Genomic DNA, 27,064 nt, shown 5'->3' on the forward strand with positions numbered 1-27,064 from the left:
TCAGTGACCTGACCTGACCTGAAAACGCAGTTGAGGTCAAAAGATCCGACTTGAATAAAAGATTAGGTATGCCAAGTTTCAGCTGTCTACCCTAAGCGAGTTTTAAGCTATCGCGAAAAGTCCTATTAGGCGGCACCCGCCCCACCCCTTCTCGGCCGACGAGGGTTAATGTACTAGTTCATGTACATGTATGCGCAGATATAGTATCATCTCAGCTAAAATATATCTCTAATTCATGTTCGACACATTCTAGTGTTGTTACAAAAATTAACTCATTATATTTCCAATTTATTTGACTATTAAGCCTGACAAATATTTATTTTTCAAAAAATAGGTGCTATCTCCAAAATGGAAATTTTTCAGATTTCGGGGACCACACCATCGGATTCCTCGCAAAGTTTTGGTCCAGAAAATACTAAAATTGGAAATTGGTATTTTCAAAAGTTATTTACCGTCTGCTGGGGCAATGTGCCCTGCCAGGCCGTGTTATGAAAAATGCCCTGCCAGGGCGAGGGCTAGAACGCAGAAAAGCGTTAGGTGATATGCAAACTCGTTGACGGGGATAAAGGTAACCTACCTGTATTTGGTGGAGTTGCAAACGTGACAGAAGTCACCAATAATTACGATAATCTACCGGATTAGCCATATCAGCGGCCTCTAATAAATCCCGGGCCACCAATCCGCCTGGCCCACTGCCAACAGGCGGTGATTTGTTTTACGTCGGACTCCTGCATTAGAGGAAAGCGCCTGTAAATTATAGTGGCGAGTCAGGCCGAAATGAATGTCGCCAACGAGACAGGTGGCTCCGAATAGTCTGGCTCAGATCGGATTTAGAAATAGGCTGGCCGAATTGAAATAGCGCCCCACATTGCAAGTCATGTGAATAGCTCTCCGATTAGGCGTGGTATGTATTACGATTCTCAGTCGCAAAGTGGTCAGTAACTGACCACTCTGAAACATTGGACACAATCTGGAACATTGGACACATTAATAACTGACCGTCAGTTATTGATATGTCAAATGTTCCAGATTGTATCAGTGGTGTTAGTTCTCGGACTTTTGTCCCCGTCTTTGGTTGAGATGACAGTTAACAGAACTGACACTATAACGCCTTGCCTCAAGCTTTCCGAAAACAGAACTATGTTCCAGATAGTGAAGAAAGAAATATTTCGTAAAGTTGCAGCTCTTTTACGTTGCACATGAATATAAATGCATGCAAGCATTTTTTTATCGACGGTTTACGACAATTGGTCATTGTAAGTAAAAACTACGCGTGTTGCGTAGCACTTGTCTCTAGGAAAATTATAAGTCAGTTCAGATGTCACTGATTGCGTCAGGCGCCGTAAAACTAGCCTGTCACATTCTGTCAAAGTAGAGTAGACTCATCGTTTGTCAATCGAGCTCATGGTGAAAGTAAACACGACAGTAACTTGTTGATGAGGAATGTATGCGTGAGAGCGCTACATCTTGTCGAAATAGTTCCGAAATACGTTTTTAGCTGTGACGTTTTGATATGGCGCCTGGCAAAAGCTGTAACATTTTACAATTACAAATAAAAATAAATCTGATATTATTTTGGAATGTGTTCCACTGTCATTGACGTGCGAGACGTGGAGCTGAAGTTCAGTGGTTGATTGAAAACCTACCGCTATCCCACGTGCAAATTCGCCCGCATTCATTCATTATGTATATGTCGTTTATTGGGCGTATGCCCTCAGGAGTAGGTATTGCCCTTGAGCAACTCATCATTGACTGTTACAATGAATGGGGCTTGTTGTCTAACAACGAAGCTTCTGAAAATGCATTAGGGGTCGTTAAATAACGTTGCCATTTAATTAATTGTCGACTAGTTTCAGTTTCCGCCGTCAGATGTGAAGCACCCGGTCGAGGGGTCAAAAACGATCGGGTGGGGTGGGGCTGGGGGGTGGGGGGCGTTTCCCGGTACATTTCCCGTTACTACTCAATGACACTCCACATTCCCAAGCCCTGCTGCCACCTCGACCCACTCCACCCCTGCCGCCGCTACCGGTACGTCAGCCCTCGAAATAGCGGCTCCCGCCCACGGGTGAATCATACTCTGACACCCTAGTCTGCCCACTGTGCGGCGTCTGCCACACCTCCGCCCACCCAGACACCCCCCTCTCCCTCCCTCCCTCCCTCTCTATCTCTGTCTGTCTGTCTGTCTGTCTGTCTGTCTGTCTGTCTGTCTGTCTGTCTGTCTGTCTGTCTGTCTGTCTGTCTGTCTCTCTCTCTCTCTCTCTCTCTCTCTCTCTCTCTCTCTCTCTCTCCCTTTCTCTCTCTCTCTCTCTCTCTCTCTCTCTCTCTCTCTCTCTCTCTCTCTCTCTCTCTCTCTCCACTGCCCGCCGGCGGTCTCAGGTGAAAAGCGCTGTCACCCAGTGTCTGTTCACACCTCCTGTGTCACCGCATGTAAGTACCGGTCTAGCGGCAGCCGATCAGCTGATACGGCCATTGGCAGAGACACGGACGGGGGAGAAGGGGGAGGGGGCGGGACGGATGACGTGGCCCTTCTCGCGACGGGCCGCTCTCTGCAGGAGTGTGCGGACAGGCTCCAACCGGCCCTGGACGAGGTCAGCCGCTGGGTGAAGACTTGGAAGGTCCAACCTAGTCCATCCAAGTGCGTGATGACCACCTTCACGCTGGACCCCAAGGAGTGCGGCGGCAAGGTCAAGCCCCAGCTCAGCTTCTGCGACCATCCGCTAGGCTACGAGGAGACGCCCACCTTCCTCGGCCTGAAGTTGGACTGTCAGCTGACCTTTGCCGCCCACATCGCCGCCCTCAGAGAGAAGATGGCAAAGCGCCGTGCTTGCCTGTCAGCGATTGCCGGAAGGAGCTACGGAAGCCACCGTAGCACACTCCGCATCGCCTACAAGAGCTACGTGCGCTCCCTCTTCGACTACGGGGCGGCCATCTACTTCACCCATGCGGCACCGGCTGTCCGCGAGCGCCTGGAGGTAGAGCAGCGGAAATGTGCGCGCCTGATTACCGGCTGCATCAAGCTCACGGATAAGGAGACCCTGGTGGCGGAGGCAGGCCTCCCTCCGCTATCACTCCGTGCCAAGGAGCTAGCAGCCGGCGAGTACGCGCGCATAGTCCGTCTACCTCCGGGAGACCCCGCTCGCAACCTACTGGACAAGACACCACCACCGAGACTCCGCTACCGGGCCCACGAGGCATGGAGGCGCGCGGTGACGTCTGCCGAGGAGGCGGGTCTGCCACCGCCACCGCCGGCAGACGAGGACGCGACCCTCTCACACAAGCCATGCTTTCGTCGGGTCGGTAGGTGGGCCTGCGACAGGGCGGGCTTGAGCGACCTCCCAGTGGAGCCCCTGGCACTCTACCAGGGCGCACCACCCTGGCACCACTGTGGAGACGCCGTCCGTTTCGTGCTGGACCTGCCGCAGCCCACAAGGAGGACAGACCAGCCGGAGAAAAGAAAGGAGGCGGCGCTAGCGGCGCTGGCCCTCGTCCCCGACCCAGACTGCACTATCTGGTCGGACGGATCCGCCAAGGAAGGCACCATCCAAGGCGGCGGTGGAGCGATCCTGGAGCTCCACCGCGAGGGACGCACAATCGAGTGCGTGGCACCGGCCGGTCGAGTGTGCAGCAGCATGAGGGCGGAATTGGTGGCAATGACGGAGGCTCTGACACGCCTCCAGGAGCTACCGGCCCCCTCGAGAGCACTCATCAAGAGAGTGCTGCTCTGCACAGACTCCCGGTCGGGGCTCCAGCTACTCAGCCGCGGCCCGGATGACCAACAGTCAGCCATCGGTCAGCGCGTCTGGGGCCTAATAGACGCGCTGACAGCCGCAGGGACGGACATCACCCTGCACTGGGTCCCGGGCCACGCCGACCTCGCCGGCAACGAGGCAGCTGACCGCCTCGCTAACCAAGCCGCCGCCGACTGCGCTCAAGAGGAGGCCCCGATTGACCTACCCAGCGCGCGGACAGCTATTCGCCGCTGGACATCGGAGCTGGCCTCCGCACGAGCGCAGCGACACCCTCACCGAGACCCTACTCCGAGCCACGATGAGCTGGACAGGTGGGGCCAGGTCACCTTGTCCCAGCTTCGCACTGGATACTGCCCACTGGTGCGAGCCACAGCCCATCGTCTCGGTTTGGTCGCAGACTCGACCTGCCGAGCTTGTGGCGAGGAGGAGGAGGACGTGGAGCACCTCCTGGTCGGGTGCCCCGCACACGTGGCGGCGAGGGCCGGCTTCTGGGGGCACTGTCCTACCCTGGAGGAAGTGTTCTCGGGGCCGGCCGAACATGTCATCAACTTCTTGAGAAGAGTGGGGCGGGTGCAGGTCGCCACCGACCCGCCCCCGCCGGCCGCGCCCTAGGCGCGGTCCGCGACCGCGCAGAGAAGAAGAAGAAGGGGGCGGGACGGACTGTGAATCACCGTCTGGAGTCATCATGTTTTGAGAAGGCTGAAAAAATAGTTAATACAAGTCGATTTATTATCGAAGCTGGTCATCAATAGATTTGCTTGCTGAGTTTGATAGCCGTTGCAGTATACATACAAGGATATGTGAATTTTATTACGAGTAAAATACAGCTTATGTCTGGTCGCTTTCGGTGCACGTCACAAACTGGAGTCTGTGTTGCATAAGACTATACTAAAAATATGGCGCAATAAGCTATATTGTGGTTACTACAACAACACATGATATGCTAAATTATGCGTTGTATGATAAGATTTGGGATACAAACAGGTTTTGTTGTATAAAAGGGCTTGCTTACTTGGGCAAGTAAGATACCACGCGGTTTCACACACATCTAATGAATTTTTTACTCACAAAAGAGATACCACGCGGTTTCACTCACTCTAATGACTTTTTTCACTCACAAAAGAGACACCACGCGGTTTTACACATCATCACTGCGCACGAGAGGACGAGAAAAAGATGCAGCACAAACGCAGGACAAATAATCATTCGTCACCCTGGTCAGACAGCCAAACAATGAAGAGGGCTGTGTCGTGAATGGCATTAGCCGTTTTCACGACGGCCATCTGGTACACATTTGGTCAGAGTTGGTGCAGATTTGGTCAAATTAGGTTCAGTGTGTTTCTTCGTAGCTATTAGCTTGGGTCGCGCTGATTGCTTATATGCCTTCTTTGTTATACTATCAGACATTATCGTCTACTAAAACACTGAAATGAGTTCATTATTTAAAAGCATTTGGTGTTAGAGAGATTTGGTACAGATTTGGTCAAATTAGGTGCATTCGCCGGATAGCCATCGTGAAAACGGTTTTTACGAACTTTTTTAGGGTAAATATTATCTAACGCTAAGCGTGTTGTATTCATACTTTATTTATTTGTATTCATTCATTTTTGGTGATAACCCAAAACACAATAAAAGGGAGTTGAAACTAGGCCTACATTAACATTTTTAACCCGCGCCCGGCTGGGGGTCCTGGATTTCCACGCCCTGCTGGGGGGGGGGGGTGTTTGAACACCCCCTTCTAACTCGGCTCCTGGGCCACGTAGCGATACGCGGAAGGCGGCGTTAGAAAGAGCGTCAAAATAATGAGGAAATCACTTCGGTCAATTTTTTGGTCAGGTCAAAGGTCAGGTCACCAGAGGTCATTGAAGGCAAAATTTCGCCGATTTATAGGTCGAATGTCGACAATTTCCAAGAAACCAACGCATAACTCGGAACCAATAGAGCTACAGCGCCGCGGAAAAGCGCATTCGATAGCCCTATTAACGCCCTTTCTGAATAATTGTCTCGGATTTGACCTAACGTCAACGGTTTTGCCTGCAGGGGGCAAAAACTGGAAAAAGCCGATTTTTTCGGAAACAGTTTTTCTGCATTAACTTTTGACCCAAGCATTGTACGAGCTTACTTTTACCGGCATCGTGTTCCTCTTGTCAAGACGCATCGAATGAACTGTAACTTGACCTTGAAAGGTAACTTGAAAATTTGACCTCAAGTCAAGGTCATGACCTGACCGGAAAGGGTCATGTTGCATATCAGTCGATCCGTATCGTCGAGCTGAACACATCTAAGGCGTTTTCATCGCTCTAGCATGCCTCTATCAAAAGTTATTTGCGAAAAACTGTTAGATACCATTCGTGACCTAAGATGACCTCAGGGCATAAACAGGGGTCACACGGACACCATTTTCATGTTCAGTGTGTCTAAACCACTTGTAATTCAGTGTTTGGGAGTGTTTATAATGTCTTTCGTCCAAAGGAGGCGCATTTCAATTTTCTCCCATTGACTTAACCCGCGCCCTGCTGGGGGGGGGGGGGTGTTTGAACACCCCCCTTGTGGTTTTTCGCAAATATCTCAAAAACGGCGGGGCGGAGCGCCGCCGTTTTTGGTACACCTTATCATACATCAATTCTACACATGTTGTGAAAATTTAAGACCAAGGTCATTCAAGGTCAGGTCACCAGGTCACTTGAAGTGACCTCACCTCATAAAAAGTTTCAATGTTGCTCATAGCTACACCGAGTGACCGATCGCTTTGAAACTTTCAGAGATTGCTAAGAGCAATAGCATGTACAAAATTTATATCTCAGAATTTTGATATCGATGACCTAAGTTCAGGTCAATTTTGCGACCTCCCCATTATAAGTCAATGGGAGAAAATTGAAATGCGCCTCTTTTGGACGAAAGCCATTATAAACACTCCCAAACACTAAATTACAAGTGGTTTAGACACACTGAACATGAAAATGGCGTCCGTGACCCCTGTTTATGCCCTGAGGTCATCTTAGGTCACGAATGGTATCTAACAGTTTTTCGCAAATAACTTTTGATAGAGGCATGCTAGAGTGATGAAAACGCCTTAGATGTGTTCAGCTCGGCGATACGGATCGACTGATATGCAACATGACCCTTTCCGGTCAGGTCATGACCTTGACCTGAGGTCAAATTTTCAAGTTGACCTTTCAAGGTCAAGTTATAGTTCATTCGATGCGTCTTGACGAGATGAACACGATGCCGGTAAAAGTAAGCTCGTACAAGGCTTGGGTCAAAAGTTATTGCAGAAAAACTGTTTCCGAAAAAATCGGCTATTTTTCCAGTTTTTGCCCCCTGCAGGCAAAACCGTTGACGTTAGGTCAAATCTGAGAAAATTACTCAGAAAGGGCGTTAATAGGGCTATCGAATGCGCTTTTCCGCGGCGCTGTAGCTCTATTGGTTCCCGAGTTATGCGTTGGCTTCTTGGAAATTGTCGACATTCGACCTGGAAATCGTCGAAATTTTGCCTTCAATGACCTCTGGTGACCTGACCTTTGACCTGACCAAAAAATTGACCGAAGTGATTTCGTCATTATTTTTGACGCTCTTTCGAACGCCGCCTTCCGCGTATCGCTACGTTTCCCAGGAGCCGAGTTAGAAGGGGGTGTTCAAACACACCCCCCCCCCCCCAGCAGGGCGTGGAAATCCAGGACCCCCAGACGGGCGCGGGGAGGTCGCAAAATTGACCTGATCTTAGGTCATCGATAGCAAAATTCTGAGATATACATTTTGTACATGCTATTGCTCTTAGCAGTCGCTGAAAGTTTCAAAGCGATCGGTCACCCGGTGTAGCTATGACAGGCATTGAAACTTTTTATGAGGTGAGGTTACTTCAAGTGACCTGGTGACCGCGCCGGCGTTTTTGAGATATTCGCGAAAAACTACAAGGGGGGTGTTCAAACACCCTTCCCCCCAGCAGGGCGCGGGTTAACCAGCTATTTTCTCAACTGTATATCAATTTCAATTCAGGCCACTAACCTGAAACATATAGTGTCATGCTTTCATTTATGCGCGTTCAGAAAATATAGCCCAAAATGATCCAACCCTTAACCCGCGCCCCGTAGGGCTACCGGCGGACCCTACCACCCGTAGGGGGGGGGCCGTTTCGGCCCCCCCCCTAAGATCTCGGAAAGTTACCGGCCGATTTTCAAAATTCAAATGGCGTTCGATAGCCCCACCCGGGAACTACCTTGTGACCAAATTTCATTGACCTAGGTCAAACCGATGACGTCACAGGTCAGGTCAAAGGTCAGATTTCACCGTTCACAGGCATTTCAAGAAATGTGTTGTGAAATCGAGTAAATTGGTAATTTATTGAAAACCATCGATGGTACATTGTTCGTCAAACACATACTTTGCTATCTGAGGTCACTGATACCAGGTCAGGTCACAGCGAGGTCAGGTCACCGGGGGTCACAATATGAAAGTGTCGTGTGATACATGTTTTATGGTCCATTTTACATGACAAATGCGATTATGTGGGTTAGGCAGCCTTTGGGGCCAGCCTAGGTCACGTTTTGGTGAAGGTCAGGTCAAGGTCAGGTCAAATTAGGTCAAATTTCAAAGTTGATATTTTTGTATAAAATGGGTATTGATTCGATGCAGCTGTCACGGGGAGTCTAATGGTGGTCTTTGTTTTGCTCTACGTGGTCTAGAATTGCCAAAAATTGAGTTTGAAAATTTGACGTCATCATTTTTGAACAGTTTTTTCGCTATAACTTGGCCAAAAAACGAGGTATCGATCTGAAATTTGGTATGTAGATAGAAGACAGTAGGTACTATCACATATATTCCGTTTTTTTGAAACTCAAAAAACTTTTTGGATTTTTTTGCTAATATATCCAAAAAAATGCTTTTTTGATTGTTGGGGGTCAAAACTCAAAAATTTCAAAAATCCGAGATAGCAGTTTTGTAGCCCTGTCAATTCTACACCTTTTTTGTTGATCATTTTTCTGTATCTTCAAAGCTGTAGGCCTGACAGGTCTTCTCGCGAAGGTCTTTTTTCGGTCAAAAATGACAGAACATGACGTCACTCTGACGTCTTTTGTGGCCAACCTATCATAGCCTCTAGAAAAATTTTTGGTCACAATGTGTAAAATTGATGCCCGGAGGGGTCCTGAAAGTTTGGTGGCGATATCTCCAGCCGTTTAGGAGATATCGACCGAAAAGGACAGGGGGGGGGGGGGCCGTTTCGCCCCCCCCTACGGGGCGCGGGTTAAAAAGTGCAAAATGTATAATTCCTCTCTAAGATATTTATGGTTTGCCTTACATTTTGCTTCTCCCAAATGCGCCTGAGGTCATCTCTTTCAAGCAACTTGACATTTTTTATCGAATGTTGATAAAAATCACACGTAACTTCAAAAGTTACCAGCATCCAGTGGCTGGTTGGCAGCTTCGGTCGGTGGCTGGTGGTCGATATTCGGTTAGATGGTCGGCCGGTCTGCCGGTCAAGCTGCAGTCGGTGCTGTCGGTGCTGCAGTTACCAGTGTGTGTACAGATGATGGCGATTAGGCCGGCTAGGAGCTAATGGAGTGAGCGGCTGACCGTCTGGCCGGCTGGCTGGTCGACAGGTCGGCAGGTCGGCAGGCGGAGGGCGGCGGTGGCCGTCTGACCGTCTGGCCGGCTGGCTGGTCGGCAGGTCGGTATTCGGCAGGTCGGCAGGCGGTGGTTGGTGGTCGGCTGGCTGGTGGTCGGCGGTCGATGGTCGACAGGTCGGCAGGTCGACAGGCCTGTGGCCGGCGGTCGGTGGTCGGCAGGGCGGTGGGTGTGGGCCGACACTGGGTGTTTTGTTTGGAACTCTCCATCCGCTGCCAGACGGCTGATTCACCCGCCGTGCTGCTCGTCGGAGCCGACGCTACCGACGGAGAGAGAGTCGAGCCGCGTCGGACAGAGAGGGCGGGGAGAGTCGGACTGCTGCTGAGCGAGAGTGAGGAGTGGACGGACTGTGGACTCAGAGGACGGACAATACTACAAGGTAAGGAAGGGGGAAGATAGAGAGAGAGAGAGAGAGAGAGAGAGAGAGAGAGAGAGAGAGGAGAGAGAGAGAGAGAGAGAGAGAGAGAGAGAGAGAGAGAGAGAGGTGGGAAAGGATGGAGAGGGAGAGCGAGAGATGACGCAACAGAGATATAGAGAGAAAGGAAAGAGATAGTGGAAATGGAGATTCGTTTGTGTGTTGTTTTTTTTTTTTTTGCTAAAATTCGCATTTTTTACTGAGACTCATATAAAAGTGCTCCCTGGTATGTCCGGAAATGTTGCGAACCTATCTGTAAATGCAAAGCAACGCTTCCTATCGGCCCTTGCATTCCATCAGCTTGCAGCAGAGTTCATAAATCGGCTGCCACTCGCTGCAGTGAGCAGAGTCCCCGTGACTGTCGTTGGTGCGGAGTTTACACACACAAATGCTGCAAAGCAATGAAGGGGTTGTGTGAATACCACTTAACCCTCGCACCGTTGGGGGGGTCCATTTTGGCCCCCCTGTGGTTTTTCCTAAATAGCAAGAAAACGGCGGCGCGCAGCGCCGCCAAATTTTTAGCACCTTCCCGGGCATCAATTTGACACCTTCACACCAAATTTCAAGTCTTAGGTCACCTTAGGTCAGGAGTTATTGAGGTCAAACTGAGGTCATGTTCGAGCAAAAATGAGCAAAAAACATGAATCTTGAAACGCTCACCAAATCTACAGTTATCAAGCAGTTTTAAAGTTCTTTATATGGTCTAGTAGACAAAAAGCGGCGCTACAAAACTGCTACCTCGGATTGTCAAAAGTTTTGGTTTTTGACCAAAAAATATTCAAAAAATTGATGTTTTTAGAAAAACTAGGAAAAAATCCAAAAAAATTCCGAATTTCGAAAAAAACCGGAATTTTGGTGATAGTCCCAGCGCTCTTCTATATACATACCAAATTTCAGATCGATATCTCGTTTTTTGGCCAAGTTATAGCGAACAAACTGTTCAAAAATGATGACGTCAAATTTTTGAACTCAATTTTTAGCGATTCTAGACCACGTACGGCAAAACAAAGACCACCATTGTTACTCCAAAAGACCACCAACTCCCCGTGACGAGCTGCATCGATTCGATACCCATTTATGCAAAAATATCAACTTTGAAATTTGACCTAATTTGACCTGACCTTGACCTGACCTTGACCTGACCTTGACCTGACCTTGACCTGACCTTGGCCAAAACGTGACCTAAGCTGGCCCCAAAGGCTGCCTGACCCACATAATCGCATTTGTCATGTAAAATGGACCACAAAACATGTATCACACGACACTTTCATATTATGACCCCCCGTGACCTGACCTCTGTGACCTGACCTGGTATCAGTGACCTCGAATAGCAAAATATGTGTTTGAAGAACATTTCCCCATCGATGATTTTCAATGAAACGCATTTTACTCGATTTTACAACGCATTTCTTGAAATGCCTGTAAACGGTGAAAATTTGACATTTGACCTGACCTGTGACGTCATCGGTTTGACCTAGGTCAATAAAATTGGGTCACAAGGTAGTTCCCCGTTGGGTCTATCCAACGCCGTTTACCGCTTGTCGCTATGTTGCGTGGTTCTCGAGATCTTAGGGGGGGACCAAAATGCCCCCCCCCCCAACCGGGCGCGTTGCTCGGCAGAGCCCAACGGGGCGCGGGTTAAGGGACCGAACGAGGCAGGCCCTATTTCGGGTGAGCTGCTCGAGGGAAAATTTGGAGCTAAATGGAACGTTGCTGTGATATGTTTGTTTTCTTATGCTTCATTTTTAAGTTACTCACTTGCGCTAGCGATACATGTGTTTATCGACAAAAGTAGATAGTTTGTAAAGGTATGGTGGCGATTGTAAAAGTGTATAACGCACATATGTTAGATAAATTATGCATTTAGCAGCGATTGTGAAATGTGATAGTCTTTTCTTTGAAGTTCCTCCATCAAATCGAGGTATGCTATTGCAGCAGCTTCTTTTATTACCGGCAGTACTATAACAAAGGCTATTCCGCTCCCCAGTGGCGGTCTCAGCCTACTTCGCCCTAGTGGGGGGGGACATATGTTACCACCCACCTCTAACTCAAAAACTAAGAGGGCTAGAAAGACGCAGTAAAAAGCAGTCGATAGCTCTCAATGCGTACGTTTGAAAGTATTTCGGTCATTTTTCATCCCTGAGCAATATTGGGGTCACCAGAGGTCATCAAAGGTCAAAAACTGCCATTTGTCATTATATTTTTCAGAAAATATGCCGTTATCTCAGGAACTATGCTAGCTAGAAAAACGCATGGAACAGCAATCGATAGCTTTTGAACTTTTCTTTTGATAAGGTCACAATCAAAATTGACATCAGGTCAACGGTTTAGCCTCCAGAGGGCAAAAACTCCAAAAATAGCTGTTTTTACGAAGTGTTTTTCGACAATAACTTTCGACTACAAAAAGCCTCGACATTTCTATTGCCAGAATCGTGTTCCTCTCACCGAGACGCGTCGAAAGAACTATAGTTTGACCTTGAAAGGTCAACTTGAAAATTTGACCTCAGGTCAAGGTCATGCCCTGACCGGAAAAGGTCATGTTGCATATCAGTCGATGCAGCCCAACAAGACAAACACAATGAGACCATCCCCAGCGTTATGTCTCTGTCCAATCGCGAGTTATTGGCAAAAATCTGTTTGTAGCCTCAAATTACCTCGGATGACCTTTCGAGAAGCTATTAGCAAAAATTACACCTTGGTCATCACGGGTGGTCCAAATCATTGTGATTCTGAAATATTTGGACTGTTCCTATGCGTACACACGGATCTAGAGGCATTTTCGTTTTTCTCCATTGACTTGTAATAGAAAGGTCACGCCACTGACCTGACCTTAGGTCACGGATATAAAAAAAAATCCGTGATATACAAATTGTAGGCGCCCATAACATCATGCAGTCCACCAAGTTTAAAACCTTTTTGACAAACACTGCAGGCTGGACATAACTGCAAACTTTTTTAGGCTTGGTCAGTTAACTTGACCTGGTCACCTGACCTGACATGACCTGGGGTCAAAAATTTCACACATTGTCCAAAATTGATGTACCAAAAGCTACCCCAAACGGCGCCGCGGTTTTTTATTCACACGCAAAAAACGCGACAGGGTAGTAACATATGCCCCCCCCCCCTCCCCACTAGGGCGAAGCTTAATTTTATTTGTCTCAGAAATCAAGCAGCTGCAAATGATTGTTGATATTGTTTATTCTGATATTGCCTTGGATCATATATAAATACAAGCAGCCACATCGTCATCCGATTATCATCGGACGTTCCTCATTGTGATCTGGGCCTTAGCCGTATAAATGGTGCAACTTACGCGAAAAAAAACACCGGACCATATCATCCGAGATAAATAGGGGAGACTGGGGCGATACGTTACACTTTTTGGTCTTCTGCACTTAGTGGCCAAGCTATTCAATGAAATTGCACCAAATTTGGTCACATGCTAGCTGAATCAATTTGGAAAGCACATGCAAACTTTCACTTCTTTACGACTATTCACTTTTATGTGAAATTCAGAAAACCAAAGCAAGATTTTTGGGGTAAGTTGAAAAATTGTGGGGCAACTTGATACACGATATGGGGTAACATGTTACACTTCTTTTTTCGTAGTTTCTTCATCATTATAACGGTCATTGCCCGTCCTATCGGAACCGATCATAAGCCTCCCTAATGGATAATACTAAACATGCTTTCCTTTCTCATTGAAAGGCAAGAACAATAAAGCATAAACCATTACTGTACTCCACACGCATGAAAAGGCTCATCAAACATGGCCAATCTCTGATTTGCCTTTACTGCGACGCCAAGGGCACCATGCATTGCCATACTGACCGGAGTTTGATTTTCTGCACAAAATTTACGCCCAGGTGAAATGGAGCACGCTATAAGCAGTCTTGGGTAGCCATCTTTAAACATGCCCCGGCCCTGCGGCGGCCGAATTTCTCAAGACTGAACTCAAATGTTTGTTTACATGAAGAGGCTAGTGCGTTTTACTTGGTGATCTTACAAAAGAAATCATCGCTTAATTTTGTGAACATACATTCAACATTCTTACACAAATAACCTTGACAAAAAACGACCCAAAGTGTTGGCCAGCAAAAAATACTTTTGCTGTCACAACTTACCCCAGTGCGCCTACAGGGCGACATGGCGTTCCACCAGGTCTGAGCCTGCAGTGACATGTAAAATGTGCGTAACCTTTCTGCTAGCGTAAATATTGGTGCCATATCAAGAGTATTTTTAAAGATATTTCCTTTGTAACAACTTACCCCTGTAACAGCTAGCCCCACTCTCCCCTACCATATCGCATATAGTATTGCACCAAAGAAATCTCCACTCTGCTGGTGCTACGAGTTCCGACTGACAACCTGATAAGCCATCAGGACATCGATACAGCTGATAAATTATCATCCTAGGGTTTTATAGATCGTTGGATCTATATTAGTCGTCTAGAAGTATAATTTATTTGGAGTGAAAGGACCCGATGTTGATGAGTGGCTGTCTTCGTCCTCTTGCCCCTGGCCCCGCCTCCGTTTATCCCCCTCGACGGAGAAGTTTATGCCCAGCTTCTACGCTAGTTACGTGCATATTTACTGCAACCACTCCAAGTACCAGCCCGCCCAAAAACATGGAAAAGCATATGCATTATGTTGTCAAGTGGTTTGAAGTTGCCCCCGTTTTTCGATTTAAGATGTCATGTCCTAGTGATAAATTAGTCCTAATTGACCTGCTTACGTGTATTTCAGTAACACACGAGAAAGCTGCCAGGATTTTCACCAGGTGCAGAACGACTGCAGGACCATCCATCCTAATCATATACCTATAGTAGGTGCACACCAAAGTATTGTCTATGAGATGCGGGGAGTGGAGACCACCCTAGTCGCAGACCGCGGTGGTTGGCACTTGGCAGGGACCAGGGAGGGGGAGGGGGAGGAGGTGGAAGTCTATGTCGGGAAGTGGGCGAGGTAGAACTGGCTCGGATAACACCAATATGCATGGCTCGTCAAGTAATGCAATTAACATAGTGGGTCAACTTGCCTCCCCTTTAGGCTGCGGTGACGGTATAATGTTCTCATCGGTGAACATCGCAAGCTTAAATAAACACTAACATCGTGGCTCAAGTTCACTTTGTAGGAACTCTGGATATGTCTGCATATGCATACCATGAAGCGTACAGGTCATCTATACAATGTCATTGCTAACTCTACCAGCAGATATATCATAAGTGAGCTATCACAGCAACCGAATCCTGATTAACAGGTGGCCTCGGCCGCTCTTTATCCAAGCGATTTCCGTTTTCACGCGATCAAATTAGCCATCACCTCGCCTATCGTCCTCTCTCCGTGTTTTCATTTCGTGCGTAGCGCTGGCACAGCGCGCTGTGAACGGTAACCTCAGCTAACAAAAACTGTGTCACTGAGTGTTACCTTGTCGTCACCGCGAGGAGCAGCCCGGACACCTTGGACGGGTGTTCAGGTGAGCCCGTGTCAACACACCACCCCGCCGCGGGGTACAGCTAGGTCGGCCAGTGGTGTTATTGTTCGGGGCGGCCCCGAGGTGGATTCCAGACCACCTCGGGCGAGCGACAGGGGCGACTCCAGGCACTGAAACAGGGAGGCCAGTTGTCCAAACAGGTCGCATTTGTATTTGAGACTAAGTTACCCATTATTTACTTTCCTATGTTTGATTACTGTTGTTGTAAAACTTTGCGTGGAGGACCTCCCCGCAGTGGCTGACCTGGATCCGCATCTGTCGGCTCACTCGACCGTTTGGCGGCGCCGCGGGCTATTTTTGCGGTCAGACATTCAGCGAGGGGCTCCAGAACCACTGGCCGCGGGCACACTATCCAGACCGGGCGGGGGGAAGGGGGAGGGGGAGGGGGAGTCGAGCGGCCAGACTGCGGGTGGGAGGGGCCGGGGAGGGGTCACCAGTCAGGACAGAGGGTAGCTGGGAAGAGACGGCAAAGGAGGAAGTACCATGTATCATGTATCATGTATTAACCCGCGCCCTGCTGGGGGGGGGGGGGTGTTTGAACACCCCCCCCCCTGTGGTTTTTCGCAAATATCTCAAAAACGGCGGCGCGGAGCGCCGCCGTTTTTGGTACACCTTATCATACATCAATTCTACACATGTTGTGAAAATTTCAGACCAAGGTCATTCAAGGTCAGGTCACCAGGTCACTTGAAGTGACCTCACCTCATAAAAAGTTTCAATGTCTGTCATAGCTACACCGAGTGACCGATCGCTTTGAAACTGTCAGCGATTGCTAAGAGCAATAGCATGTACAAAATGTATATCTCAGAATTTTGATATCGATGACCTAAGGTCAGGTCAATTTTGCGACCTCCCCATTATAAGTCAATGGGAGAAAATTGAAATGCGCCTCTTTTGGATGAAAGACATTATAAACACTCCCAAACACCGAATTACAAGTGGTTTAGACACACTGAACATGAAAATGGTGTCCGTGACCCTTGTTTATGCCCTGAGGTCATCTTAGGTCACGAATGGTATCTAACAGTTTTTCGCAAATAACTTTTGATAGAGGCATGCTAGAGCGATGAAAACGCCTTAGATGTGTTCAGCTCGACGATACGGATCGACTGATATGCAACATGACCCTTTCCGGTCAGGTCATGACCTTGACCTGAGGTCAAATTTTCAAGTTGACCTTTCAAGGTCAAGTTATAGTTCATTCGATGCGTCTTGACGAGAGGAACACGATGCCGGTAAAAGTAAGCTCGTACAGGGCTTGGGTCAAAAGTTATTGAAGAAAAACTGTTTCCGAAAAAATCGGCTATTTTTGCAGTTTTTGCCCCCTGCAGGCAAAACCGTTGACGTTAGGTCAAATTTGAGAGAATTACTCAGAAAGGGCGTTAATAGGGCTATCGAATGCGCTTTTCTGCGGCGCTGTAGCTCTATTGGTTCCCGAGTTATGCGTTGGCTTCTTGGAAATTTTCGCCATTCGACCTGGAAATAGGCGAAATTTTGCCTTCAATGACCTCTGGTGACCTGACCTTTGACCTGACCAAAAAAGTGACCGAAGTGATTTCGTCATTATTTTTGACGCTCTTTCGAACGCCGCCTTCCGCGTATCGCTACGTGGCCCAGGAGCCGAGTTACAAGGGGGGGGGGGTGTTCAAACACCCCCCCTCCCCAGCAGGGCGTGGAAATCCAAGACCCCCAGCCGGGCGCGGGTTAACAACAATCACGAATGCCGGTTGGCCCTGGTGATGTTAAATCTGGTTCACACATCATGCACACACCAGTATCGCACATGCACACAAGTACATACACACAAGTACATACCTACTCACATTACTACTCATTTTAGATTGATTCATTCTACATTACTCATAAGCAATTTCAATTACAATCACGTTAGGAAGGAGTCAGAACACAGGGTAACTGAATGGTGACGGGAACGAGCCAGTAGTACTTGTAGAGGACATGTGCTAGAAATGGATCATCAAAACGGAAAATAGCGGATGCTGGTAAACCATGTTGGAATAGCATAAAACCGAAACCGAAAGGTCTAACTGGAGAAAGAGAGGAGACGGGGCTGGATCAGGCACCAGACCGGCTCGAAATCGAGGCCACTAGACCAGACATGACGTCATTCACGTCCGACGACGAGACGATGGCCATGACGACCAGGTCAGACGTGACGTCAGATCGCAGCGAGACGTTACGGCTACCTGATCGGATAGTGGGGGCCATGAATTTCACCAGACAAATTTCAGTTGAGAGCTTATCATTCAATCCGCCTAATCATGATTCAGCAACTCAAACCAGTTAAACCAAAGCTGTCAAAGTATAGCTGAAACTTGGTTATAAATCAGCTGACATATTTCGTCATGGTGATATTTCCGACAGAGGGTCGTCGTATGAGCAACAAAAAATAAACAAAATCCGTTCAAACTTCTAACGAAGCATGTCACTAAAAGTGCAATTTTTCGCACAAAAATGACGCCGTAAACTTGAAGTTAGCTTTTTGCAACTGAGCATAATACTAAGTGGTCATGAAACATTTTTGTTTTGTTATTTTAGAAGAAACAAGCTGCTGCGCCACTTGCTTTGCTGCGTGGTCATAAAATGCGGCACCAGCCAATTTGCTTTCGAATGGTGTTCGATTCATGCCGATGTGTCGTCTATGTAGAAGCAGAGACATGGACGGAAACGTGAAGAGGAAAATATTGAACTTGAGGACTGCTCTGAGGGCTCTGATAAGTAATTTTCGGTGATTCGGGGTCAAGTCGGGTCAACGTCAAGCGTCGAAACGGCGTTTCGAGACGTAGATAACAATATCATTGGTGTGGTTAACGCTTTTGACGATTGTTATGACCTACGGAATGTGTCCGTACAAGTTTGGGGACAGAGGCCACGCCCCTGTTTCCTTCCGAACCTACTCGTACTCCTCGCTTCATATGCGTGTTAGCCCCAGCTACCAGCGGTAACGGCGCTCCATCGTCTTCACCGCTGGCTGAGTATCCCGAAACAAGGGTGGCTGGCGGCTAAATAAGAGCGCACATAGACGCAGGCAAAGTCTGCACACTTGCCTGTCTACAGGCTAAATATAAACGCCTTCAGAGATCACACTTTTGAGTCAATATAAGCATATTGTCTGTTCAGAGGCTGAACATGAATATCTGTATCTGTTCACAGTAACAAGATGAACGCGTCGGCCGCGTACACGACGGCATGCCGGGCCCCTCAGCAGCAAAACATCAAACACGTCATACCGGTACACGAGGCGGCAGCACAGGTTAGTTAGTACCAGTACCGGTACACGAGGCGGCAGCACAGGTTAGTTAGTACGAGTACAATGTGTCATACCGGTACACGAGGCGGCAGCACAGGTCAGTTAGTACCAGTACCGGTACACGAGGCGGCAGCACAGGTTAGTTAGTACCAGTACCAGTACACGAGGCGTCAGCACAGGTTAGTTAGTACGAGTACAATGTGTCATACCGGTACACGAGGCGGCAGCACAGGCTAGTTAGTACGAGTACAATGTGTCATACCGGTACACGAGGCGGCAGCACAGGTTAGTTAGTACGAGTACAATGTGTCAGACCAGTACACGAGGCGGCAGCACAGGTTAGTTAGTACGAGTACAATGTGTCATACCGTCAGTCCGTCTGTCCGTCTGTCTGTCTGTTCGTCCGTCCATCTGTCTGTCTGTCTGTCTGTCTGTCTGTTTGTCTGTCTGTCTGTCTGTCTGTCTGTCTGTCTGTCTGTCTGTCTGTCTGTCAGCCAGTTCGTCTATTTGTTACTGTCGCTGTCACTCCCAGTGATTGTTCAGACTTGGCCCGATTTTCCTGCATTTTACATATGTACATCTGGAGGCGTCCAGCGCTTTAGTAGGTACCCATTTCGGTCACCGACCTGACCTGTCCAATTCCTCTGGCTTTTCAGTTGCTTTTCGTAACTTGTCTCTGTTTTCTCTCTTTTTATTGATTTTCGTGATATGTGACCTTGAACAGTCCGGTCTGTTCTGACCTTGACAAAGATATTGGCTATTTTCAGTCTAATCTGTCTGACCGGGCCTAACCGGAACTGTTCTGACAAGTGATGTCGATCACAGGTTATTTGCAAACCGTTACCAAACCAAATACAAACCGATATCTGGAACAGAAAACAAAACCGAACCAACTAGCAGATTCGGATAAAAAATACCTACTTTTTACCAAATGTTAACCCTCGCGGGCCCGGGGGGGGGGGCGTTTTTCGCCCCCCCTGGCGAATATTTGCGATAACTCCCGAACGCTTAGGGATAGGAAGGCGAAACTTTCAGTACCTTTTCTCCCATCAATTTGACATCTTCTGAAGTAAATAATTTGGACCTAGCCCCCTTGATGACGTCACAAGGTCCATTTTTTCTAGACCCCTGCACGGCAAACTTCGGCGTCACAGACGCAAACTTCAAATAGCTGCTAAAAATAGAGTTTTAGAGATAAAGACAAATTACGAGCACGGCTGTGTAGCGTTTGACCTAGAGAAAAATAGAAAAATAGTTTTGGTGACCTGAGGTCAGAGGTCAGGTCAACGACCCCGAAATGTGGTTTTAGTTTTTCGCAAATAACTTCGACAAAAATGGTCCTAGAGCTACAGCAGTGGTACCATCGCATTCGCCTTGTCAAGCCGCGTCGAATGATATATATTTTGTTCGGAAAAGGTCAAGTTTCATGTTGACCTCATGTGACCTCGAATGACCTCTGGTTGACCTTGACACATGAAAGGTCGTTTATGATGGATTTGTACCCGCTGATCACGAATCTGGCATCTATTTTCCTCTAAGCCTTCATTTAGAGCTTCCGGATGGCAAAATTGTCTTATTTATTATTACTAACTTGAATCAGTGAAATAGCCTCTAGCAGGGATACTCTTGTGTGACCTTGACCTTTGAGCAGCCTTGTATCGTAAGATGAACCACAAATAGGGAACTGATAAGCCTCAAAACATTTCAAAACATCTTGGAAGTTAGCACGCAAGATGTGCGAAAAAGTGCCAAGTTTGAGGTCAATTTTGAGCGTGACCTTGACCTTGACCTTTGATTTAGAGCACAGTTTCAGAATCCTCAGATTCTCTTCTTTCGTTTGACACCCAATTTTGCCGGTTTGATGCAGCCTGCCGTCCTCTAGAAGGCTTACTTTGAGATCACTACACATGTGCCGGTTTTGGCCTTTGACCTTGACCTCTGACCTTGAAAATTGACCCTGAGGTCAAAAAGTTTAAGTGCATTAGAATCGTCTCGTAAGGACCTTTCGTTTGGTATCGCTTTTGTTTCCGTAGCTCTCTTATTTACGGAGTTAGACAGGGGGGGGGGCGAAAAACGCCCCCCCCCCGGGCTGCGGTGGTTGGGATTACCCCCCGGGCCCGGCCGGGTTAAACGTTAAGTAAACACATTACCAAGGCTTCTCAATACCAACGAAATACTAAAATCGTTAGATTACCGAATTTCAAGCTGGTATCGGTTTGGTATCGGTATACCAAAAAGATGGTATTCAATTGAGATTTGTAGACCTGACCTGGCCTAACCCTCCTGGTCTGAACTACTGACTCTCCTACTATGCATTTCAGACCCCATGAGACCCTACTTTTCGGCGATAATTTCTTCAATTTTTGTCCAATTAGCTTGAAATTTAGGCAAACGATATTTCAGCTCAAGCGCCAATTTTTGTCAATATGGTCTCTTAACAAAATATCAAAATTTAGAGCACTTGTCGTTGGCTCGTAATGTTAATCAGTTTTTGCACCCGGATAGAGGCTCGCTCGCTACCGCACCGGATTGGATAGGAGCGCTGGCCAATCACGTCGCGCCGGGCCCAACTAAACTCCGCCCACTGGCCGTGACCGGGATGGGTCTATGCCGCTTCAGTCGGTGTCAGCACCGCGGAGAGGTCGGAGCGGGACCACATACTGGAGACAAGTGAAGCTGGCAAAGTTGTTTCGGGACGAAAGCCAAAAAAATTATCCGTCTGAGGGCATTTGGTATCCTCTTCACCTTATTTTGGTATTTAAACGTCGAACCAGCTCAGAATATTCAGAATGATCAGAATCAAGGTAGGATCTATTGGAACGGAACCGGCCGTAGAAGGAAAGATGGATAGACTCTTAAACTCTGAACATTTATTTAAGCCGGAGTTGCACCTATCTCATCGTCAGGTTGGGTCAGGTCACTACCCGATTACCTATAAGATCATGTGTAAGCCTGTGCTTAACCCAAAAATATTGATATATTTGGCAGTGCCAATAAATGTTTCTGAGGAAGGCGCAGAAAGCAACAAAGTAGGATGAAGAGTCTCGGGCACGGCCGATTGCCTGGGGCATCGCTCCAGCGAAAAGACCGTATTCGTGATTCGTGAAGCGGTGCGGGGCGCCGGGTGGGGCAGAAGCGTAATGTGTCGTATGGTAGAAATGGCCTTTATCGCGGTGTCATGTGTGTGATATATTGTTAAGACGTGCACAAAAAGAAATAGCAATGTGGCAGGCGGACGTTGGGCACTACACGAGAACGATCATCAATAAACTCGTATTTTTTTGTAAAACTTAAGTAACAGTAGGTATGTCCTCAATGGTGAGGAAACTATCTCTAGGCTTTTACTTTTCATGTTTGCATTTCAACACACAAGCTCTGGGGGCAAAGTTAGTCCGGCGACCTCCTCAACCTAAGTAGATGATCAAATGGATTAGTCCTGAAGGTGTTCAATGCTTAGTTGCACCGGGATGATATAAATCGATCACGCCGGCATACACTCCTAATAAAATTTCATATATCAAACACATAAATTGCATCATGTTAATGGTGATTCTGTTTTGCAATTTTGACGTAGTCTGACGTGATACATAATCTTACGCAATCATTTGAAATCAACAGCGTCTTTTATGCGCGTTTTTCACAAGCCCCGAATCTTGTGTGGAAATATATATTTTTTGTGACTGAACAAGGTGTACGTGCATTTGTGATAGATACAATTAGTCGAGGGCTTCAGCTGGTGCGTTACTTATGCGCGCTATTTAGCTCATTCGATGAAATTACGGCTGCAACGACAACCGCACGGCAGCAGCTACGGTCCATGCGAGCCGCCCCGGTGCGACAGCTACTGCCCCGCCCGCCCCACGCAGTCGACTGACCGGCCAAGGTCACTACCCCGTCCGCCGGGAGGGCGGAGCTTAATGGTCACGTGTTTGTGACGTCACACCTACGCACGGATAGCCTCTACTCCACTGACGGATTTACGGAGCCGATTTTAACATTACGAGGCAACGACAAGTACCCTAAAATTTGATATTTTGTTAAGAGACCATATTGGCGAAAATTGGCGCTTGAGCTGAAATGTGCATTGTGAAAATTTGAAGCAAATTGGACAAATATTGAACAAATTATCGCCAAAAATTAGGGTCTCATGGGGTCTGAAATGCATAGTAGTCTGACCCTACTGACCCGCTCTGACCTGTTCTGACCTGACCTGACCAGACCCCACTGACCCTGCTGACCTGCCCTGACCTGTTCTGACCTGACCTGACCTGACCCTACTGACCCTGCTGACCTGCCCTGACCTGTTCTGACCTGACCTGACCTGACCCCACTGACCCTACTGACCTGCCCTGACCGGCTACAGGCGTACCAAAACGACCAGCAGCTGGCGCAGCGTGTACCGGTCCGGGCGCGCGGTGACCTCAAGTGGCCTCCGGCACCCTACCGGAAACAGCCGGGTGACGACCTGCCCGCGCCGCGCACAGAGACCCCTCGGCTACCCAAAAAGGACTATACACGTGAGTGGCGACTCAGGGGCGGGTGGGGAGTGGAGGAGGAGCAGGACTCTGTGACAGCGGTGAAAGGGGAGGAGCAGGGGCGGGTGGGGAGGGGGATAGGGGAGGATGGGGAGGGGGTCAGGGGCGGTTGGGGAGGGGGGACAAGGGCGGATGGGGAGGAGCGGGGGCGGGTGGGGAGGAGCAGCGGTGGGTGGTGAGGGCGGACAGGGGCGGATGGGGAGAAGCAGGGGCGGGTGGGGAGGAGCAGGACTCTTCGTCACGGTGATTTGCAAAGTATGGTCTGTGGATGTGACAGATGTGTAAACATTTTTTTTATGCGACCTCTCGGTTATTTTTTAAAGATTTTTTTTCCGAATCCTACGAAATTTAGTCAGGATGATTCCTTTTCCAGACAATCCTGTTTGAAAGTGCTAGTATTGAATAACACGTGGTATGGCATGTCTCTGGGAAATGTCACGTATATAGTTTATCTCATCTGGTCAAATATACTACCGGTTAAACACAGAATAATCTATAAAACATGGATGAATGGGTCGCTATGGGCCCAGATGGGAATATGCCTCAGCTATGTCCCTCTATATTCTGTATCCCCACCCTACTATCAGTTTGATTCTGGTCCACTCGTCCCCATAGTTTGCTGTGGTCGACTGGCGATATCCAGAGGGCAGGGGCAGACCCCCCCCCTCCCCGGCCACCAGACCCCGAAATAGCCTCTGGATAGGCTCAGACTGCTGGCTCTGCCCCTCCCCTCCCCTTCCCGAGACACACCAGAGCGGGCGTGCTGCGGCTCAGCTGTTCCACCAGTGACGTCACAAGGGGTAGCGTGACGACTGACCAGTGAACAGACACACCTTTTGACGTAGCTGGAAGCATTGCCACAAAGTGGTAGGGATGAGAGCTGATCCTCCTAACTGGGGGGCACACGCTGCCCCCCCCCCTCAGTGGCCGGTAGGTGGCGCGGAGGCCCAGCGGCCGCCGGGCTAAGAATAATCAGGGTTCTTGACCTGACCCAGCTGTTTTAATTTAAAAAGGCATGAATTATATGTTGAGTGCAACTAATGCTTCATTCGCTATCAGCACCCCAAATAGATAAGGAAACATCACCTAGATAAGTTTTAGCAGATCCTGCTTTGCCGGACGTCTGGTCATTGGAAGGTCAGCCAGTAACCTAGCGGCTGAAATAGAATACCTTCCATCGACTTTCCCTCGCCACAGGAGCCACGCCCTTTTTTCGAGAAACTCTAGCTCGACCTTGGACTGAACGGCACCCTTGGAGAGGTTGGAGTGTTGGGGTTTTAGCTGCTGGCCCGCTACGTTACGTTGTGTTTACGATAGCTACGTGTGCGTTAGCTAACATGAAAAAGCCAAAAAGGAGTAGGCTAAAATCTAACAACGTTATTGGTTCCGTGCTTCTTTAGCCTAAATGTCGTAAACATTTTTTGTTACCAAAAATCGTCCACCGGAGACCCGCTGTGTCACGTTTTCTCGTTTCTGCCCTCAGTGTTCTTTTTCATTTTTTGCCTAGAACCGTATGGCAAAGACCCACTGTGTCATGTTTTCTGGTTTCTGCCCGCAGAGTTTTTCGCGCAGAACCGTCTTCCGGAGACCCACTGCGGATACCGCGTGGCGCCGGGAGTCTGCCACATCACACCGGAGGAGGGGCGGTACCTGCCCAACGACACCACCTCCTTCTGATCGGCAACACCACCTCCTTCTGATCGGCAACACCAGCCGGCGGCGACATCCATCTTATCAGCGGCGAAACCAGGGGAGGCTTCCTGATCAGCGACGAAACTGTCGCGACATCTATAACGGTGTGGCGGATGCAGCAGCGACATCTGTAACGGTATGGCGAATGCAGCAACGACATCTATAACGATGCAGTTGCAGCGACATCTATGATGGCGCCATGGATGCAGCAGTGACATCTATATTGATGTGGTTACTGCAGCAGCAAAAGGTGGCTGTAAAAGCGACATCTATGAAAGCGTGGTGGCTGCATCAGCGACATTTGTGACGACGCGGTGGCCGCGGCTGTGACAAATGCTGCGCAGGGATGAACGTAACGCAAACAAGCTCCCTATTTCGTTATAGTGTTTATTGCAGTGTGCTTCTGCTTCTTATCGGCGGAAAACGACGGAATTTGTATGTATGAACTCATGTGGCCTGACGGATAATGCTAAGAGGGGAGGCCAGTCCGTTATAGCGTTGTGCAATCCCACCGCTATTCATCGATGAAACTAAAACGGACGTGATTTTCGCGGCCCTCTAACTCGTTGCCGGGCGCCACATATGCATGTCTCGAAGATATTTAGGCGACAATCAAAATATAACCTCAGCTGGTGATGTAGTCCCTATCCATTGGCCGCCGGATCACTTTGCCCAGTTATTGTGCTACGTTTTGTCTTCGTCAGTTTGGCAGAAGATGAAATATTGCTTCTTTGGTTATCCGGAGAGAGAACATCATGCAGCAAACATGCCTTCATTGCCCTTCAGCTCGTTAGGAGCAACCAGGTATGTTGAGGTGCTCTGATGACGATAGTGTGCCAACTGCCAACTCGTCTAGCCGCGTAAAAGTGAATTTGAGTCGTTTAGCTAGTAGAGTACTTTTAGCGAAAGAATAAGAAGAGTCCATGAGCAGGATTTTGGCGATTTCCAACGCGCGATGCCGTGCTGAGTCCTGGCTGCTTTCCGGCCCAACTATCGAGCTTTGTGTAGCGTACTGTGGCCACTCCCAGACGGTTTGAAATACAAACTAACTTGGTGTCGGCTGTGTTACGTCAGACGTGCACTCAGCAGAAACAGAGTCAACAGTTACCAGAGTCAACAGCTCTGGATAGTGAGTCCACCAGTTAACAGCTGTGGATAGTTTGTCCACCAGGTCCAGTTAACAGCTGTGGATAGTGGGTTCATCATAGTCAACATCTGTGGATAGTGGGTCCACCAGTCAACAGCTGTAAATAATGCGTTCAAACATATATATGTAAGGATTTCACTGATAGATTTATGATCTCAATGGATGCCGAAGCAAACTGCATGCTAGGATCTTTGATCCCACAGCATCTCCGGTGAAAAAAATGCATCCTGGTCTATGATGTCATAAGATTAGCCGATAAACCAAGACCGTGGATCTATGACCCGAGTAGATTCTGACATGCACAACAGATGAGTTTATGTTTTCAAGCGTTTCTATGTGAATAAGTGCTTCAAAACTATGACATATGGCGTGCAACGAAATAAAACTACTGACACAAAACTTTCATGAGTTGCAACGAGTAAATCTTTGGTATTTCTGTGTTGACGAGAAAGTAAGAATAGTCTCACAGGATCTCTCAATGAATTTGTAAGCTGTATCCCTGATCTCATCCGATCCGAGATCAGGATCCGTGGGATCAGATTCCAGGTCCATTTTCTTGGATTGATGCACATGTGGGGTTCAACAGAGCCAACAGACTCAACCACCATGTAGGTGGCTGGGTTAATCTTTGAATTGCAAGGCATTTGTGCATCTTAATGATCATGGACGATCCACACATGGCGTGACGATTACTCCGAGTCTGAGGATCAGTGTCCTAACCAGAGTCCAGATTTCACACCAGTCTTTACAGCACCCAAACTGTACCCAAGCGGACCCCACCATGTGAGCCGAACCACACGCGTTCAGCCCCCCCCCCCCCGCCGCGCGGGTCGTTGCTGTTAGTGCGTTCCCTAGGAGCCTCGGGGTCAGAGTCGCAGCAGCCCCGTGGCACCCATGTACCCCTCACTCGGCCGGCGACTGCACACAGGTGAGGTGCGATCCGGTGCGATCCGGTGCGATCCGGTGCGATCCGGTGCGATCTGGTGTGATCTGATGTGATCTGGTGTGATTTGATACCGGGTGCAGCGTTCAGATTAGTGATGTCAATTACGGAAAATCGGAATACCGATACCAAACCAAATACCAACCAAAACCGTGGAGAAATACTGAAACCAAATCAACTTGGGAACATGAGGAAAATAC

At 48.3% G+C, this 27,064-nt stretch overlaps 2 protein-coding genes across 2 annotated transcripts; both read left to right on the forward strand.

The window, feature by feature from the left end:
• Positions 1 to 2,642: 2,642 nt before the first annotated feature.
• Positions 2,643 to 4,361, forward strand: LOC122364617. Its single transcript, XM_043335193.1, has one exon. It carries the CDS (start codon positions 2,643 to 2,645, stop codon positions 4,359 to 4,361), a length of 1,719 nt encoding a protein of 572 aa, XP_043191128.1.
• A 4,933-nt stretch (positions 4,362 to 9,294) lies between these two features.
• Positions 9,295 to 25,830, forward strand: LOC122364628. The gene is made up of 4 exons (XM_043335197.1): positions 9,295 to 9,750; positions 18,451 to 18,550; positions 22,911 to 23,064; positions 24,641 to 25,830. Exons 2-4 carry the CDS (start codon positions 18,458 to 18,460, stop codon positions 24,757 to 24,759), a joined length of 366 nt encoding a protein of 121 aa, XP_043191132.1. The 5' UTR covers positions 9,295 to 9,750; positions 18,451 to 18,457; the 3' UTR covers positions 24,760 to 25,830.
• Positions 25,831 to 27,064: the final 1,234 nt, after the last annotated feature.

The sequence above is a fragment of the Amphibalanus amphitrite genome, unplaced genomic scaffold, assembly GCF_019059575.1.
Source record: "Amphibalanus amphitrite isolate SeventyFive unplaced genomic scaffold, NRLGWU_Aamphi_draft 000687F_arrow, whole genome shotgun sequence".
In the NCBI taxonomy this organism is placed as follows: domain Eukaryota; kingdom Metazoa; phylum Arthropoda; class Thecostraca; order Balanomorpha; family Balanidae; genus Amphibalanus; species Amphibalanus amphitrite.

Bases quoted from the DNA above. Each gene is read 5' to 3' on its own strand.
- LOC122364628 (XM_043335197.1), top strand. From the start codon at position 18,458: ATGAACGCGTCGGCCGCGTACACGACGGCATGCCGGGCCCCTCAGCAG. The intron at 18,551-22,910 runs GTTAGTTAGTAC...GACCGGCTACAG, and splicing joins TACACGAGGCGGCAGCACAG to GCGTACCAAAACGACCAGCA. The intron at 23,065-24,640 runs GTGAGTGGCGAC...TTCTGCCCGCAG, and splicing joins ACCCAAAAAGGACTATACAC to AGTTTTTCGCGCAGAACCGT.
- LOC122364617 (XM_043335193.1), top strand. From the start codon at position 2,643: ATGACCACCTTCACGCTGGACCCCAAGGAGTGCGGCGGCAAGGTCAAG.